The 19240-nt window shown below is 47.3% G+C and overlaps 1 protein-coding gene and 1 pseudogene across 2 annotated transcripts; one reads left to right on the top strand and one right to left on the bottom strand.

Moving 5' to 3' along the window:
• Positions 1-6655: 6655 nt before the first annotated feature.
• On the top strand, positions 6656-10750 carry LOC120670650 (O-fucosyltransferase 7-like). 2 transcript variants are annotated; one of them, XM_039950809.1, is made up of 11 exons: positions 6656-7147; positions 7276-7363; positions 7461-7528; positions 8495-8583; positions 8659-8839; positions 8942-9070; positions 9167-9300; positions 9416-9629; positions 9711-9895; positions 9986-10081; positions 10174-10750. In XM_039950809.1, exons 1-11 carry the CDS (start codon positions 6872-6874, stop codon positions 10325-10327), a joined length of 1614 nt encoding a protein of 537 aa, XP_039806743.1. In that variant the 5' UTR covers positions 6656-6871; the 3' UTR covers positions 10328-10750. The 2 variants fall into 2 exon arrangements, with proteins under 2 accessions (XP_039806743.1, XP_039806742.1); XM_039950808.1 differs by having other exon boundaries at positions 6659-7147; positions 8495-8839; positions 10174-10744.
• Positions 10751-11528: 778 nt separating this feature from the next.
• On the bottom strand, positions 11529-12771 carry LOC120671622 (annotated as a pseudogene).
• Between the last annotated feature and the right edge of the window lie 6469 nt (positions 12772-19240).

The following is a 19240-nucleotide window of genomic DNA, read 5'->3' as shown; positions in this document are numbered from 1 at the left end:
TTATCTAAGTTTATATAGATAATTCTATATCTCAGTCATACATGATCCCATAATTATAATATTTTTACTATAGCTCCACCATATAATGATTATCCCACCATAAAAATTTTACCATAATTAGACAACGGAAACTGTATCTATAAATTAATTACAGAAAAGTATATATATAAAATTATAGCAAAAACATTATACTAAAGTATACGATATAATATGTTCACTGCGTAGATCTACTCATGTGGAGTCTAACAAAATTAGATTTTCTATTTTATGATTTTTTTGTGATTTAATATGATTTTTCAAAGATTCAGTCAAAATAAATATAAAAAAAGAGAAAATCATTGCCACGTCACCCTGAAACCTCTCAAAGGAGGTCGCACGAATGGTTTCGAAAGTTCGAGGAGTCTAAATAACCGATTTTGTGGTCTAGAGAGGAAAAACAGATTCGATCCAAAGTTGAGGGGGACAGAAATGACTTTTCCTTGTTTGTTTTGTTCAAACTAGGCCGAAATTTATGAGAGCCTGTGGGAACATGGTGGCCCATCAGACCTTAAAAGACAGTACTCATCATCCAATGGACCAATGCACATTCCTTACTTCAAGTATCTCTCTCTCAAAAAAAAACATTCCTCATTTTCGGTTCCTGTGTACTGTAGCTAGAACCTCCCGGATTTACTGTGCGAGACTCTTCTTGTCTTGTAAAGGTGCTGTTTAGATTTTTATCCGTAAACCTCGTAAACACAAAAAAAATGTCACATCAAATGTTGGGACACATGCATGGAGTACTAAATGAAGTTTATTTACAAAACTTTTTGTATGGATGGGCTGTAAATCGCGAGACGAATCTAATGAGCCTACTTAATCTATGATTCGTAACAGTGATGCTACAGTACCATCCGCTAATTATGGATTAATCATAGATTAATTAGCATCATTAGATTCATTTCGCGATTTACAACCCATCTATGCAAAAAGTTTTGTAAATAGACTTCATTTAGTACTTCAAATTAGTAAGATTCCAACGCAAAAATTTTACATGTAAAGACTAAACACAGCCAAACTGTGATCAGTGTGATGTCGCCGTGTTTACGAACTGGTCATTCTGCTGGTGTGACGTTGTGACGGTACGTGTGACCGTGGACATGTTCCTACGGTGTGGTCCGTGACTTGTGAGTGTTTTGAGTGCGTAGTTGTCGCTGTATTATGGATTCAATATGATACTGTGGTTCGGATGATGCCGACTTGAGTTGAACGTTTGAAGCAATTCATGGTTAGGTAGGTGGTCTGGCGTTCTCATGGCTAGTGAACAGCATGTTTTCAATCAGGTTGTTTCCAACATTTTGGCATTTGTGATGCCATGCATGTTTGTTTCCGGCCAGCTTTCACATTACCGCCCCCAGTTTCAGATGAAAATGCAAAGCTAAAAATGGCGAGTACCTTTTCCTAACTTTCCATTTTTTTCATTATCCGCCCCGGCCGTCACGGCCACACCGTTCGGATCTCCGGCCCCACCCCCACCATCTTTCTTCCCTCCTGCTTTCGTATACAGATCGATCGTAAAGACTGCCCTATGGCAGATTTTTTATAGGGCGCGCGTACCGGTAGCGGCGAATAGCCCGGCGGTAGGTGGGCGGGGCGATTATCAGTGAGGTTGTCGCCGGCCGTGGGCGGCGGTGGGAGGCGGCGGCTTTCTTGTTTTGGGGTTGCTGGGTCGCCGGAGTTCCCCGGCTATAGAGGGAGGCCGGGGGCGGCCGGCCTGTCCGGCGAAGGTGGCGGGCGCGGGGCGGCGAGGCGCGGCGGTGGGGGACGGCGGTTGGGCAGGGTCAGGGCGGGGGCGAGCTGCGGCGACGAGGCTCCGGCGGCGGCGGATCCGGCGGCGTGAACTGTTGGAAGGTGAGGTAGAAGAAAAACTGTATAAGGGTGGGTCTTCGTTCGCTACAACAGGAAGCAGCGAACCAGCGCTGTCCAGTTGCCCCGCGCTATGGATAGAGCAAGCAAGGAATAGCCATGTCCTTTTCGATCGGCATCGCCGCCCGGCCACGTAGGCAGGCGGGCCGCTGGCCTCCACGAGCACCTGCAGCTAGCCTTCTGGAATCTGGATGGACCCAACGCAATGCACGCGGTGTGCCATACGGGCATACGGCCATCATGATGATAACAGCAGGTGGTTGCGGCGGCGTTGTGCGAGCTGCTCCTGTGGCTTCAGCGGTAAGATTTCATCCGGGCCGGCGTTGCGTTGCAGCCCGTGGATGGAGTTACCTTCACGCGAGGTCATGCCCGTGTTCGAGGCGATGATGGCGCGCTGTAGATTAATGCAAGTAAATTGGCAAGCGCAGTTAAACCAGATGAACTAATAATAACTGCTCTGTTGAGATTTGGTACGGGAAGGAGCGGAGCTGTAGAGTGTCTCCAACATACTCTCTCCGTCCTGAAATGTAAGATATTAAAAGATATAAATTTGTACTGAAATATAAGACATTGTAGAGTCCTTTGCACAAAAACCCGTGCTAATCTCCTTAATTTTGGTGCTAATTTTGTTAAAAAAATTTTGGGTGGTCTAAGGGAGTTAAAAAGGCATGCTAGTCTTCTTGGTTTTGGTGGGGGCATTAAGCAATTGATTAACTAAACAATACACTAATGAGGGGTACATGTGTCTTTTCTCTACCTCCATATTCTGTCTGCAAAAACCCAGAACGCCCTATATTTCAGGATGGAAGGAGTATTGCTGTATATACATTTTATGTTTTCAGTAGTTAGTGTTGTAGCAGATTACGGTAGAGAAAGAAATTCCTCTACATTTGAGTAAGGGGCCGGGAGGTATGTTTTGGTAATCATAAAAAATATTTTGATGTGATTAAATTGGTAATACGCTATAGTCCCGTGCAATGTACTCAACGAGCGGTACGGTGGTTCCTGAATCACCTAGGGTTTTGTTGAGTTTGTTGTCAACTTGTGCGCCCATGCATAAAAAAGGATGCGCACTGTGTTGGCGAATGTGTAGTTCTCCTGAAAATACTAGCCGGATCTCAGGGATGGAATAGGTTTAATTATATTGGTCGAGGCCAAAATACGATTACCGAGGTAGTCCGGTAGAGTATGAAATAAAGGTTATTATTAGCAGAGATGGGGCCGATCACATGAGTGAGTGTACTTTGAACATCATATAGGAGTACTAGATTCGAGTGTCATTCTGTAGAGTATATAATGGTGAGACTTAGTCAACCTCGAGATCTATCCGTGGACCGTGGGGAGCCGTTCATGACGATAGATGCTTGTAGGCATTTAGACATCTTTGAAACGCGTAAACGGGCGAGTAGGAAGCGTGCGGTGGAAATCTTGTCCGTGTCATCCCTGTATCATCATCATATTGTATGGATGGACGGAACCGGTGGGCTCGCGCTCTTGATGCTGGCTGAGCCTCCGATCCACGACGCCTCGGAGTGGCCCGGCAGGTCCATGTCCATGGCAATTGGCAAGGCAGAGGACATGGCCGGAGACCAAGGTTAACTCGCTCCCCGCACATGCGTCGTCGCACGCAGCGCACATGCATGCCGCCCATGCTGGGCCACCGGCCGCGTAAGTACGTACGTAGTTACGCCGGTCGCCGGGACCAGCCGCGGCGGACGGAGTCCGTTGTCGTCGAGGGAAAAGTACTCTCCGAGCGAGGCCCTGAGCCTCAGCCCTCTAGAGCCTGCTTCCCCACTCCCCAGCTGTCCGGCAGTGGACTGCCGCGAGACGTACCAGGACGCCGGCCCGCCGGGGTCACGCCGTGGCCCATGACCGCCACCATCAGCACGTCCACACCATCGGGGCCTCCGGCCTCGCAAGGGCACCCCGCGCACTCCCTACGCGGCGATCTCTCCGCGTGTCCTTTTCTGCCAAGTGAGATCGGCGTGCATGTGCCCGGGGGGTGGACACCTGTTGTTGGACCGTAACCGCGCGGCGCGACAGCCCTGACAGCACAGCGCGGCACCGATGCTCGCCGACTCCGGGACAGGGAGTGCTCAGCCCACTAGGCCACTTTGTTTATCCTCACTAAAATGCTCGCTAAAACATCTAAGCAAATAAGCATATCTTTTGATCGCTGCCAGAGGCAGCACGCCCAAAGCCGAACATCCTCACGTGAGTCGAACACACTTTCCGTGGAGACGAAACGATTATGCAATTGCAAAGTGGCTACCAGGGGGATGGTAACGGATTATAATTTTAGTGATTTCTTTACAATTTAATTTGATTTCTATATATTTTAATTTAAAATTATATAAAATTAGAGTGCAGTCAGTAGATTATCTATATCAAATTTTAACACCCTTTTACATTAGAGTACACCCGTAGAGCATAAGCTCGCCGTACATGTCACCACACCGGATCTCGTACAAGAAATCGAGCGAGATCACGGCGCCAGCGGCGGCACGCAAGTTGCCAAGGCCAGCCGCCGGGACAGCCCGGGCCTGGCACGGTCCGCACAGATAACTCCTGCGTGGCTGTGCCCCTCGCCCCCTCCCGTGACGGACAAGAGCTGAGCTAACCTTCGGGAGTTCCATTCCATTTCCATGATTGCAAGCTGCATGCAGATCGGATCGCGCCGGGCCCCGCCGCGCACCGCCGCTCCGTCCTCTCCTCCCGTCGCGCGCGTCGTGGCCTCTCCACCATGGCCGGGGGAGGGAGGGGCGCCGTCGCGTCCCGCTGCGGCCTCTTCCGTGGCCGCCGGGGGCCGCCCGAGGAACGAGCGGGGCGGCGGTTGCTTCCATCTGCCGGGTGCCGGCCCGGGGCTGCGTCTGCGTGGGCGCCGCCGCCTGCAACGGCTACAATTCGAAGCGCCGCGTTCAGGGGGCTCGGACTCCCAGCTGCTCTCTGCGTGGGGGTTGGGGTTGGGGGGGGGGGGGTCAAGGTGCAGCCGGAGATGGGGCTGGCATGGCAGATTCCGCTGAGGAAAGCAAGAACGCGATGACGGGAGACGCGATCACAAGAGTTGGGGGATATAAGATGTACGAAAGTGATTCTGATAGGCAAAATAGCTAAATTTATCCCTGAAGTACTCAGTTTAATTAAGTTTCTGAACTATGAAAAAAAATCCAATTCAGTCCAAAACTATCCTAGCTCGCCCAACTTTCTCCTTGAGTCCGATGTGGTACTCCTTGAGTCCGATGTCGTACGCCATATAGACTCATTCAGTCACCATCCAATCAATTTGAGGTGCGAATATTATTTTTACATCCATCCACACAGCAGGTTTTGCACAAGCACAAGTAGCTCGCTGTCGCTCACATCTCCCGCCACATTCGTGACCCCCCGACCACCCTCGCGAGCCAGGCCGAGCGGTGGTCGGGGGCTGTGAGCCTAGGGGTGCTGCGAGGGCTGTGATTGGGCCAGTGACTGGAGTAGCATATGTAGTATGCCACGTCTGACTTAAAGAATGAAGTTAGGCCGATTAGGATAGTTGAGGGATTGAATTGGACTTTTTTATAGTTGAAGAATCAAATTGAGCTGAGCACAATAGTTTAGAGATGAATTTGACTATTTCGCCATTCTAAATCATACAGAAATATTCTCGTAAAGGAATTAATTAAAACCAAATCTAGTAGAACATGGAACCCATACCAAACTAAGATAAATATAACATACACATAGACCTGATCACGGGCCACCTAAACCGACCCGCCCGAAAAAAGCCCGACTCAACCCATCCCGACAAAGTGACGGGTCGGGTATGGTCCAAAATATTTGATCCGAAACTCAAAATAACCCGATCTAACCCGAAAATTACATACAAAAATGCGAGTCAACCCGACCCAACCCGAACCCGATCCGACCGGATCATTTCATGGGCCGGGCATGTGGCCAACATTTTTTGACCCGAAATCCGAAATGACCCGACGAGAACTCGACCCGACCCGATGATCAGGTCTGCATACACATAACGAGTTGAGTTTTGACATTCTAACTGTTTCGGTAACGTACTACTACTATAGTACGTACGTAGGACTGTGAATTTGACTAGATCCGTGGAGTCAGGGACTCAGAAAAAACTGGATATGTCCATAGCATTTACGATACCGTCAATGCGGTTTATCGCTTAATTGCACCGAAAAGGCAGTAGTTAATGTGCCCTAGACCACCATGAATCTGAATCTAATCTTCAACTTGTTTACTTCAAAAAAAAATCTTCAATCTGTACTGGTCTTGTTTGGTTGGCGCTAGAATTCCTATCGCTAGAAGAGAATCTTTCTCGTATAAAAAATTGAATGAAGTTTATTTATAAAATCTTTTTAGAGATGCGTGTAACTTTTCGCGAAGAATCTAATAACGGTAATTAATTGATGTTTTTGCTACAGTGGTGCTACAGTAACTATTCTCTAATCGTGTGGTCAAAGACCTCATTAGATTCTTTAGGGTTACTAGTGCGGGGTTCTGAAGTTGATTTTGTAAATTAGTTTTATTTGACATCGTAATTAGCCATCAAAGTTTTACTATTTACTAGCCCACACAAACCAAATAGGCCGTATGCCTGCACCCTACTACTCCCCGGCTCCACCTCCCATCCATCAGCACAAGCACAAGTGCACAACCCCCACGCCGCATCCATCCAGAACAGGCAGGTGGTGAATGCCATTGCCCTCAGCTCGCCGTCAAAACCCCCTCCTGCCTCCCTCGCCTTACCGCGTCGTTGAGGGCTCTGCACGCAAGCACGCGCCGAGAAGAACAAAGGGGGTAAAGTGGCAAAGCCCTCCCCCTCGAGGCGGAGACGCCGAGCGCACCGCCGCGCCACGCCGTGGTCCAATTGGCCGCGCCGGCGCAGAGCGAGCGGCGCCGTCGATCGTTGGAGGAGCGAGACGGGAGGAGAGGGCTTCCTTTCGGCCCCTAGGCGGATGAGATGCCGCTGCGCCGGAAGGTGAGGCCCGCGGGCGCGGCGGCGCGGCGGGCGGCGCTGCGGTGGTGGCTGCTGTCGCTCGCCGCCACGGGCGCCGCCGTCACCGCCGCGGCCGCGCTGCTCGCCGTCGCCCTCCACCTCTCCGGCTCCCCGGCCGACTCCGCGTCCTCCTCCTCCGCCGGCGCGCCCTACCGCCTCTCGCAGCCGCGGGAGGCCGAGGAGCTGCGGTGGGAGCGGGAGGTCGCGCCGCCGCAGCTCGCGTCGCCGCAGTCGAGAAAGGTGATCGATTGGTCTCTGCTCGGTCCCCGCGTATCTCGCTGTTCTGTTACTGGCTGCCGCCGCCGTTGCTTTTTTTGAGTCCATGGGAGGCGGTCCATGACGCCGGGATTAATCTCTAGATTTGACAGCTGGACGGCGCGGCGGGGAGGAGCCTGTGGCTGCCGGCGCCGTCGCGGCGGTTCGTGCCCTGCGTGGCGCCGTCGCCGGAGTTCGAAAGTACGCGCATTATTGGCACACTAACCCGACATCGATTTCGCGCCGTGCGGTCCAAATTCTCGTGCGCGGCTCTGATTTCGTTCGTCTTGCCTCGCAGGCCCGGTGGCGTCGAGGGGGTACCTGCTCGTACACACCAATGGTGGCCTCAACCAGATGCGCGCTGGGGTAAGCTGGACCATCCTGGTCGAGATTTATATCTAGCTGTTCCTGCTTGTACTAATGAGATTCACTGCCTGGTTTGGATTAGATGTGTAGACTTCAGTGTGTGAACCAATAGCTCAATAAATAATACAATAATGAAAACAAGAGTGTACGAGAACACAGCGTGCGTGCATGTGGGCTGTTTAATCAAATTTGACGATTTGTGAGCATACATCATCAGATTTGCTTTTGGTGGGTACTATGTTTTTGGTGCTTTTTATTAGTGTATGTGGGCACTGAGCAGTCATTTGGTGCTTACATGTAGTTGGCGTTCTGGTGCTAATGTGCTTAAATAAGCTGTACATGGTGGTTGTGAAACTAGCTGTTTGTTTCCCTATTAGTATAGTAGTATTGGTTGACTGAGTTGTTGCCGACACAGATTGAGTGCCTCAACTGCGGTGAAAAATATAGAGCCCTTACTCCTGAGAATAGTTGGTGGGTGGATGTTATCCCATTGCCAACTTTGACAGGTCTTCCGTCATTATCTTGGTTTTCATTTATAGCAGGATATAAAGCAGGACAAAAAAAGTTGCTTGTTTTGTTAGGGGAGACCAAAAGCAGTCACATTCTCGGGCATGCAGATTGTTACATAACTGAAACTAACTAATGTTATAGTGGTACTTGAGTTTAAAGAACTAGGAGGGTTTGCTATTTTTGTTTAGGTTATCGTAATTATGGTTAATGACATTTTATGATAACTGAAACTAGTTTTCTACCAATTGGCACTTGTACTAATTCTCTCAGAAAACAGTGTCATGTGATTTGAGTAATAGAAGGGGAAATGTTTATTTATTGCTTGTTGCACATGTTTTGTCCTTTGTTTACTGGGCACAGATCCGTGTCTGCTATCATGGGCAGATATACTTTGGGCTCAAAACCAACACATTTTTTTATCTCCTTTTTAATAGCCAGTTCTTCATCTTGTGGCAGATCAGTGATATGGTGGCAGTTGCGCGCATACTTAATGCTACACTCATCATTCCAGAGCTTGATAAGAAATCATTTTGGCATGACAGAAGGTATGTCATATGTAGGGTTTATCTTCAGCCTCTGAATAATTTATCTGAGACTAACAGCCTATTTTTCGATATCAGCAACTTTTCAGATGTCTTTGATGAAGAACACTTCATAAATTCTTTAGCAAATGATGTGAAAGTTGAGAAGAAATTGCCTAAGGAGTTGGTGAAAGCTCCAAAGTCTGTTAGGTACTTCAAGAGTTGGTCTGGAGTAGATTATTACCAGGATGAAATTTCTCCACTGTGGGATCATCGCCAGGTCTGGTTTTAGCCACCACTATGCACTTCCATACTAAACAATTTTAAGCAGCGACTGCTGGATGTAATTTTTGGTACTGTGATACTGACTGAAAACTTGTAGGTCATTCGAGCTGCTAAGTCAGATTCTCGCCTCACAAACAACTACCTTCCTACTGACATTCAAAAGCTTCGCTGTCGGGCCTTTTTCCATGCACTTAGATTTGCTCCCCCAATTGAAGCTTTAGGCAAGGTAAATCATTCTCTAATATTTTATCATGATCATTATTTCCCTTATTTACATACCAAGAGTTGTTTTGAGAAACCAAGATGTAATTGGTTTTGGCAGCTATTGGTGGAGAGGATGAGATCATTTGGACCATATATTGCTTTGCATCTACGCTATGAGAAGGATATGCTTGCTTTTAGTGGGTGCACATATGGTCTATCTCAAACAGAATCAGAAGAACTTGCAATGATCAGGCAAGGACTTAGGATTTATTTATTTATTACACACTGTCTTGCCTGTCTTTTTTGACAACAGTAGATATTATCAGCTGTTCAATTGAATTACTCCTTTTTAAAAAAATTCTTATAGAGAAAACACAACCTACTGGAAGGTGAAAGACATTGATCCATTAGAACAAAGATCCCATGGCTATTGCCCCTTGACACCAAAGGAGGTTGGCATGTTTCTTTCTGCCCTTAGATATCCATCAAGCACCCCAGTGTACATAGCCGCAGGGGAAATATATGGAGGTGAATCTCATATGGTTGATTTGCAATCACGCTTCCCGATTCTCATGAACAAGGTACAGCCACTACCACTCCATCTGTTATATAGCGTTTAATACAACTTTCTTGAGCCAGCATGTGTCCGCGCTTCATTGCAGGAGAAACTTGCCTCAGCCGAGGAGCTACGTCCTTTTCGCCAATATGCAGCTCAAATGGCAGCTCTGGATTACATTGTTTCGGTGGAGAGCGATGTCTTTATTCCATCCTATTCAGGGAACATGGCACGGGCTGTTGCAGGTCATCGCCGTTTTCTTGGTCATCGGAAGACAATAAGTCCCGACAGGTGAAACCATAAATAAGTTAATTTATCAATTTCGGTGAAATTGTCTTACCGTTCCCTTCAAAATCACATTATTTTCTTTCTCTGGTTCAGGAAAGCATTAGTTCGATTGTTTGACAAAGTTGACAGTGGTTTACTGAAGGAAGGCAAGAAGCTATCCGAAAGGATACTAGACATGCATCGGAAAAGGTATCAAAATAAACAATTGATGAACATAATGAGTACTAAAAGACAATTACCTGTGCTTGTTGTTTTATCTTTGATCTTGTTTGGCTCTTCAGACAAGGCTCTCCACGGAAACGAAAAGGTCCAGTCTCGGGAACAAAGGGCAAAGACAGGTTTCGGTCAGAAGAGGCGTTTTATGAGAATCCTCTTCCCGACTGCCTGTGTCAACCAGGGTCTCCAGACAGCGATGATTCTCTTGTCAGCATCTAAGCCATGGAGCCGATCGTCCTTGCTGATCCCGGTAGCCACTCCCGTGTAAATAGAGCAATTCAGAAACACAGAGGAAGATGCACACTAATAATTCCACCGAGCACGGTGCACACTGACCAGAGCTTCCGTGTCCCTAACTTGATGCGCCAACTATTTGTTGGCGCACTGTCGTCCAGCTGTGGCTGAAGTTCTGGCATGGTTGGGCTTGTTCAGAAGTCGACAGCTGGAGGTGGAAGCAGCTGTCCAAGGCCACATATGTAGCCAAATTGCTTTATAGGACTATAGATAAGTTTTGTGAATCTTTAGATAGGGATAATTAACTCAACTTCTTGTAAGTAGATGGTAATGAACAGAGGAATATAGAATTACTGGAGCAGCTTGACATCAACATTCACTCAGATAAAGTTTCATCTTTCATGTGCCTTCGTCTTCGTTGTTAGATGAACAGATTTTGACATTTTATACTGAGGCTGAACCCACGTTATTATGAATGCAGTTTTGGTTTCTGAACTTTTGCTGTTTCTATATATCAATATCATATCCAGATTCCCAGTGAACTTAGACGGGATGTGTGGTCATCTTATTGTAGTTTCCTTTCATGATGGAGCACATACTATTTTTGTGCCACATAGAGCAGGTAATATCGATCTAATCGCTCAACAGATTTCATGGTTAATGGATGGTGTAGTGGAGCATATCGCAATGGAGATGAACACTCGCATTCTGAAACATCTGAACTTCTCAAGCAGGGAATAATTGGAGGGCAGGCCCTGACAGACTTGGTGGATATTACCATGTAGGAACACGGAACATTTACCACTTGGTACAAGTTTACAGCCATATGATCAGTCCAACAAGGAGCAAAGCTAAAACACAAAAAAAGGAAGGATATATAAATAAATAAATAAATAAATATATATATATATATATATATATATATATATATATATATATATATATATATATATATATATGCTAACAAGCAATTACACTTGTCATTTCTCTTCAAGATGATCAGTCATCACAGTCGAGCAACCTCGACAAATCAGAATGACGAAATTTCAAACGCAAAAATGGCATTCCACACACCAAGTTGCAGTTGCTGCATGTCTGATTCTGAACAATCAACACGTTTAGAATTAACCAAGCAACCATTCAAGAAGCTCAACAGGATGAACAGAAAAATGTAAACAGGGCGGCATCAGACCAACTGGGCATTTCACTCCAAGCTGCAACTGCTGCATGTCTGAACCAATATCAAGTTCAGATTTCACGAGTACATTCTCAAACGATGGGCAATGCAAGGATTCACAAGAACACAAGCACATGAATACAGATTAGATGTCATTACGCCATTACCCATGAGAAGTTCATAGCAAGATCATCAGGAGTCGTCGTCGTCACCATCATGAACCAAAACAGGACGAACTGAAAGGCGAACACGGCTGCCTCAGACATCGCCAGGCTCGAAACACCACCACCAAAAAGCACGTCTCCCTCTCGATCGCAACCTTCTCCATCAGCATCAACTACTGCACTAAACTACTACTGGTTCTTGAGCACTGCTACAACTGAACTACGAGACCTGGACCGACCGGATTCCATCGCCCTCCCCTACTCGACCTTGACCTGGAACACGTCCTTGCGGTCCTCGACCTTGATCTTGGGCACGGTCCTTCATCTCCGCCTTGATCTGGTCCATCTTGAACGCGTCCCAGGACAGCGCGATGCAGCCGCTGTACCGCGCCGGGCCCTCCTCGTCGTCGTCGCCGGTGTCCTCGCCCGCGATCACCAGGCCGTCCTGGTCCGCCCACACCTTCACGTGCTCCTTCCCCAGCCCCGGCATCGGCACCTTCAGCTGCACCGCGTCGGCGTCCTCCTTGGACACCCAACACCCGCGCCGCCTCGGCGCCGCCGCGTCGTCATCCATCAGCGCCAGCAGCCGGCCCAGCCTCACCCCCTCGCCGAACGGGTCCATCGCGTCTGCAGAAACCCCCCCGCAAATCACACACGCAACCCCCCATCAGAACGGATCCTCTTGTCGACGGGGTTTAAAGCGAACGGGCGGGAACGGAACGGGCGGCGCGGCGCAGCGCGGCGCGTACCTGCGGAGAAGAACGTGGGGGTGGAGAAGTCGCGCGCGCGGCGGCAGCGGCGGCGGTCGCAGAAGACGTCCTCGTCGCCGCTGGATTCCTCCTCGTAGTCGTCGTCGTCGCGGCGGAACCGCGCGCCCCCGGTGTTGAAGAGGCGGCGGGCGGCGGCGACGGACGCTGGGCGGAGCGCGAGGGCAGTGGGCGCTGCGAGGAGGAGCTTCTTGAGGAGGCCGGCCAGCAGCGGGGCCCGCTTGGAGGCGACGGCGAAAGCCATGGACGCGCGTCTCTCTCTCTTCTGCCTCCCTTCTTGCATTCTTTCGGGGTGCGACGAGGTGTGCGATGCCTTGACAGACAGCAACGGGATTTGGCCTGGGTGGGGTGGGGGGAAATGCCGCGCCTGCGCTTTTCGTGGCGGCGGGGGGATGGCGATTGGCGTCGAGAGGATACTTTTGGTCCCGATGGATCGCTCCGCGCTCTATCAGCTATCAGTTAGTTGGCGCTTTGCGATTTGTGCTGCAGCCTGTGAAACAGCTCGTGTTGTGCGTCGGGGCAGAATAGACTTTTCCGCTTTTGACATGCTATTTCTCCGGTGTGGAAAGTTGGGAGGTAGATGTGTCCACTGAAATGTGGGCCACGGAGCCTTCCTTCAGTGAGGAGTAGCCGTGAGTGCATCTTGGGTCATTGGGTGTGCGCATACAGGATCCACGCACTGCGGCACACTCGGCCACGATCATCAGTACTGTAGTTCAGTACACGGTCACGGTCATTGGGTGTGTACCAGGCTATGGACGTTGTGGGCATTTGAATCCCCCACCCAAATATATCACAATTCATAGACCATCACTGCTGGAGCTGTTGTGAGTGGAGGGAGACACAGAGGAAGAAGGAAACTGTGAAGTTCACCTCGGTCGAGCTCATAATCATATTATTGCTGGTGGTAGGCTTCATTTGTCCGTCGCTGTTGCAGCCGATGCAAGTACTCCCAACTCCTTTCCAATATGCTCTCGGCGTGCAGGTACCCTCTGCACCTGCAGAAAAATCCCAACATCGCTAATGGATGAATCCAGGATGCTCCCCACCTTTTGTAATCTGAAATGATCATGTATGGTTATAAACAAAGTCTCCTAATAAGTAACTTTTATCAACGGGAAATAGCCTTCTTCAATCCTGAATTAAGCAAATAAAAATTAGTCTAAATTTTCCAGTAAATATTGAAAATTGCAATAAAAGCATGTTCATAAAGGACTGCTAGAAAAAGACAACTTAATATTAGAGATATTTACATAGAAGCAGAATTAAGATATAGCTTGAACAGGAACTCACTGCAAATAATTTATCACAACACGGATGAACTGATTTTCTGCAGTTTAGTTGGCTGGAATCATTGGGTGATTATTGAATTAGCTTTTGTATGTCTTACTGAAACACCTCTTGTTTCAAGGAGCGAAAAAAGCTTATTTCTTTTTCCCACATAGACACATTAAAAAAAGGTCTTCATGTGGCTCTTCATGTGCTGGATCCTTATTGATTAGTATATGCACAATCTCATAATGATCCATCAAACCTATAATGTTATTTCAACCTAAACACTGATGATGGAATTACAATTTATTGTATGAATTCAACCAAACAGCTCCAAGAAATAGATCCGGACTAATTAATCTATGTGTCAGCATGCTTCAGCCTAAATTGATTATCCAATGCAGTATGCTTCAACGAACCAAAATGGGTAAAATACAAATGAAGTAGAACAACAAGTACGCTAATTGCACGCAAAAGATGTCGAGCAAGGAAGATCACTTCTCACCTTTTCAAGACGTTGGAGCAGAGCCGTCTTGAACTGCCTTGCACCAGCACCACGGCCGATGGAATTCTGATCCAGCCGGTGCGCCTTCTCAAAGGCATAGAACCGACCTAATTTCACAACAAAATATCAAGATGAAGCGAGCAAACGGTTGACAACTTGAATTCACTATTTATGAAGTAGCAAAGCCTATTATCGAAGTTCCAATTCTGATCCAGTAGCGTCTATCTGATTGCAATTGCAAACTGGTTCAAACAAACCAAGGAGTGTATCGGCAATGCCAGAATTGATGCATATGGATGCTCGTAGAAAACAAACTGTGATTCGTGTGGATGTGAACGTACTCCGAAAGTTACTCTTCGAAGCAGGGAAAAACGTGACAAAGCCAAAAATATTCGCAGGGAAATCACAGCGACTTTTGTCTGAACAATCTCGCATGATCATGATTTAAAGCTAAACACCTCTCAGAAACCCGCGAGCACAGCCCTGCTCTACCGCCAGCCCGACCCACGCTCCCGGCCCGTTCACCCCGCGGACGCAGTCCCTTCTCCCTTCGCCTGTGCCACCGACAGCCTGGCCCCGCTTGCCAGCAAACCCCTCCCCTGTTCTTCTTCTCCATGCTTTTCCCCACGCTGCTCATGCGGCAGCCTGGCACCCACGCCGGCCCGCGCCACGACAAGGAGGGGAAAACGGCCTCGCCTGCCCGCGCCTGCAGCGCCGCGTCGCCCGCCGTGTTTCGCGCCGGTCACCGCTTGCTCGCTGTCGGCCACGCCTTTCCTTATTGTTACCCAAAAAAAAGTTGCATGAACGGTTTTGATTCGTATTTTTTATTTATACAATATTACCACCAGCATATTTTTTCTAACAAAAATTTATTTCTGAAGTTTATTTATTTCATCAAATTTTACCATATCCTTTTCCTTTTATTTTTTTGTTCTGCAATTATTTCTTCCAAAAAAATTTCTCCAACTTTTTTATTTTTTTGGAACCAAAATTTTGTTTCTGAATTTTATTCCTTTCGAAATTTTTTCTATAACTTTTGTTATCAATTTTTTTCTTTTCAATGTTTCCTGCAAGTTTTCTCTTTCCATATTGTTACCCAAAAACGTTGCATGAATATTTTCGATTCGTATTTTTTTATTATACAACTTTACCACCAGCATATTTTTTGTTTAAATTAATGCGTCAGAGCTTTGGTGGGGGCACGGGATCAGTGAGGTCCGTCGGATTGTCGAAACAGCTAGCATGGGATGGAAGCAACGGACCAGTATTATATATACTGTAACTTGCTGGGGGAGGCGCCGAGCCAAAAGGGAATAGGGTGAGGCCCATCCACGCATTCGCAAATGAACTATAGATACCTTGGTCGGAAATCGACCACACGGGGGTAAACTTACGGGCTACCGTAACTTAGCGTGCCCCGGCCCCGTGCGCGTGTTTTGAATATAACTGTTACTTCTGTTGTTTATGATGACTTGTTTCTATCAAGGTTCTAAATAGCCAGCTATAGTCACCGCTATAGCATCTATTGTCTTTGAAAGAGAAGAAAACTAGGATATCCATCTCTTAGCTCTAAAAGGCTAAATCCACTAATAACCGGCTATATCCCGCTATAGGTGCTAAATTATGGGTTATTTAGCCAGCTAAATCATATAATCAATGCTAAATTATGGGTTATTTAGCCAGCTAAATCATATAATCAATCTTTATTTATTGTATGTTTAGTATTGAACTTCATCATTTACAAAATTTAGTATTTCATCAATAATGTAACAAAGGAAATGAGCCCAAGACATACTTCAGGACATGATTTTTTTTTAAATTTCATGTTTATATGCAAAATTACTGATAGATTTATGCATGGTGTAATTTCATGTTTATATGCAAAATTACTGATAGATTTATGCATGGTGTTGAAATTGAAATGCATAACTGTGAGAAGTTTCTAGAAAATTAGAGAGTATCAATGATCCATGGTTACCATGCTTCATGATGAAATATGGAATATTCTAGAAATTAGATATTTGTATGGTTAGATAAGCACGAGGAAATTAGATATTTTATAAAGAATTGTGTAGACAATGGGCATATGACAAAACCATGTGAGCCATGGAGTCCAATAAATAGAGGTGCTCCCCTCACCTCTTGACATACCACCCTCTCGACATACCTTGTCATAAGAGGTCTCACGTAGAAGATGACAATATTGTCATGTAGTGTAGTAGTGTCATGGTAGAGTAGCGACATAAAGAGCGAATAAAGAGTTGTGTTGTACTAAGTTATGGTGCATAAAGAGTTTGAGTTCCCATATTGAGTTAGTCTCTCATATTAGTGTTTAGGTGGGCGCCGATTTATCAACATATTTAGAGAACACTAAATGAGTTAGCTAGGCTATAGCCCGCTATAGTCTTTCATAACATCTACAAACACCAACCGTTGAATGCCTTAACCCGCTTATTTTTTTGCGAGAAATAAGCATGGCGCGCAATGCCGGCCAGATTGTCCAAATAGCCGAACATGCTAACAATAGTAGCACTAGCTAACTGCTAAGAACTAAGCACTGAGCCACTAATCGGGCCAAGAAAGTCCATGAGCCTAGGACACTGGCGACCAACATTGCTCCAATGGTAAGCACCCAAAACGCTGACGCACCAAACATGCAGATGCACATCCAGGCCATCAGCATAACACCAGTGATCGCTTGGCCCACGAGCAAAGCCCTTGATTCTTCTGCCTCCAACCCGTCTCTGACAATACCCGACGTGGCCACTGCTGGAATCGTCAGGCAGATGGGAAGGATTTGGAGGATGACCTTGAGCAGGGAGGGAGCCTTCACGCAGACAGAGTCCGACGCCATGGATGCCAGGAGGTATGTGGAGCACACAACACCTGCAGGGACAAGCAGCATGACAATACAGTCCGCTACCTTGCCCCACAGCTCGGGGTTCATCTGCACACCACAAAAACAGACTTTACTATCCATGAAATAGATTCCCCAGGAGAGACAACCACGAAATTTATGCCTCTGAACTTATCAGATTCCCCAAAAGAGACTGCCACGAAACAGCTGACGATCCATGAACCCGCTCCAACAGAGGTGAGGTCCCATCGGAGGCCATTGAACTTGAACAGCTGCCACATGATAGCACACTAAGGACGGGCACATTTCAGATAGAGCACAGTTCTGGATTTGATGTGGCAATTGTTCTACTTTCACAATAGATACCTATGTATCACCGATACGCGATACGGGTACAGCGATACGGGTACGGCGATATGGCGATACGTGCGTTTAAAAAACGACATAGTGGTAGTATAGAGAGAGTATCGGTGTATCGAAGTATCGGATATGCAAGTATCGGATACGGGTACGGCTGGGTTAGTGAAGTATAGGTGATTCATAGATAGATACTAAATGCTTGTCTGGTTTGGGCAGAGAATGTCAAGACACTAAATGTTGTAGGTGTTGGCGCCGGCCATGCTCCTCGCCAACGGAGGGTGCGGCGGTCGGGCGGAGGATGCGGAGCGCGCGGCGCAGACGGGCCTCGCTGCAGCCAGCTCCCAGCGGAGGCGGGGCAGAGCCTGCGTGCGGCGTGTGCTCGTGGCGGGAGCGGCCTCGGGGAGCGGCATCCACGCCGGCACCCCCTTCTCCCTCCTCCGTCGCCTACATCGAGTCGCTGGTCGCGGGCGGCCTCGAGCACACCGAGCGGCGGTCCGGCGCGCCTCCCTGCTCCGGCCTCCCTCTCCCTCTCCCCCGGTGAACGGTTGGGGCCGCGCGCTGCCGGTGGTGGGCCCGCGCCACGTCGCGTGGTAGCGCTCGAACGCTACCACGCCATGTTTGGCGGACGGCGAGGCGTCCTGGGAAGGAGCAGACGCGAGGAGCGTGCCCGCTGCAGCCGTCCCGAACGGTACCCACGTATTGGAGGATGGGTTTGGCGTACCCAGTGCGGGCAGCCTAAGACACATCAAATGGAGCTACCGGTGCTCTACTCCCCTGCACACAGTGGTCAAGCCAGCTTAAAAATGGCAACGGGTCAGCTCTCTTAAACAACGTCGACATGAGTTAAAACCTACTTATCGTAGAGATGAGTAGACAAAGCAAAGAAATTAGATAGAATGACAAGAATGACAATTAGTACTTGCTCCGTCCTGCCTGCACATCAAATGGATTGCTAGATCGGTTACCGTTCGCTCCAAGGTTAAATCATAACGTATAATCTTAATCCCACAAGTCGCCAAGTACTAATTGTGGTTGGAAACCAACCCCATCCTCCCCCGTTTCTTCCCCTTCACCTTTCTTTTTCCCCGTATGGTATGTTTTATTTCACCACCTACATTCGCTCATGAAAGGAAAGGCATTAGGCAATGTAATGGATAAGGGATCATTTGCTTTACTAGTAAGGGCGCGCGCGAAACGCACGTGCTATACGTTAATATGATACTAAAATTCTGATTTAATAGTGTGCCGTATGTATTTATATAAATAAATTAAACACATGTTTATATTCGCTAGTAACCATGCACGTGCGATACGTTGATACGAATATATGATACTAACTAAAATTTTGATATAATAAAGTGCCCACGCGGCACGAGCATATTTATATAAAAATATTAAACACATGTTTATATTCATCAGACACATTAGTAGTGCTGATTTTTTTTCTTTCAATCGACGTAAATGGCAAAGTCAAATAATATATCTAAACATAGGTGCTTATAGGTACACAAAACCAAAGCAAGCTATCTTCGGTCATGGTTGCATTCCAAATATTTTCCATGAATACAACAGGAATAGATGCCAGTAACGAGGCACGTCATTTTACTCGAAATAATTCAGGACAGATCATCACCATCCATCCAAGAAACTCAACAGGATAAACAGGGAAAGGTTGCAAGCTGCAAACTTCACATCAAGTCTGAACCATCAACACGTTCAGATTTAGCCAACGTCAAAAACAAATTCATAAAGGCTGAGCAATGCAGTAATCCACAAGAACACAAAGCACAGATAGA

The sequence above is a fragment of the Panicum virgatum genome, chromosome 4N, assembly GCF_016808335.1.
Source record: "Panicum virgatum strain AP13 chromosome 4N, P.virgatum_v5, whole genome shotgun sequence".
In the NCBI taxonomy this organism is placed as follows: Eukaryota; Viridiplantae; Streptophyta; class Magnoliopsida; order Poales; family Poaceae; genus Panicum; species Panicum virgatum.
This window is presented reverse-complemented; position numbering and strand designations above follow the sequence as displayed.

Excerpts from the sequence above, each read along its gene's own strand:
- LOC120670650 (XM_039950808.1), top strand. The coding sequence starts at position 6,872 with ATGCCGCTGCGCCGGAAGGTGAGGCCCGCGGGCGCGGCGGCGCGGCGG. Across the intron at positions 7,529-8,494 it reads TCAACCAGATGCGCGCTGGG|ATCAGTGATATGGTGGCAGT; the intron begins GTAAGCTGGACC and ends ATCTTGTGGCAG. Across the intron at positions 10,082-10,173 it reads CTAGACATGCATCGGAAAAG|ACAAGGCTCTCCACGGAAAC; the intron begins GTATCAAAATAA and ends TTGGCTCTTCAG.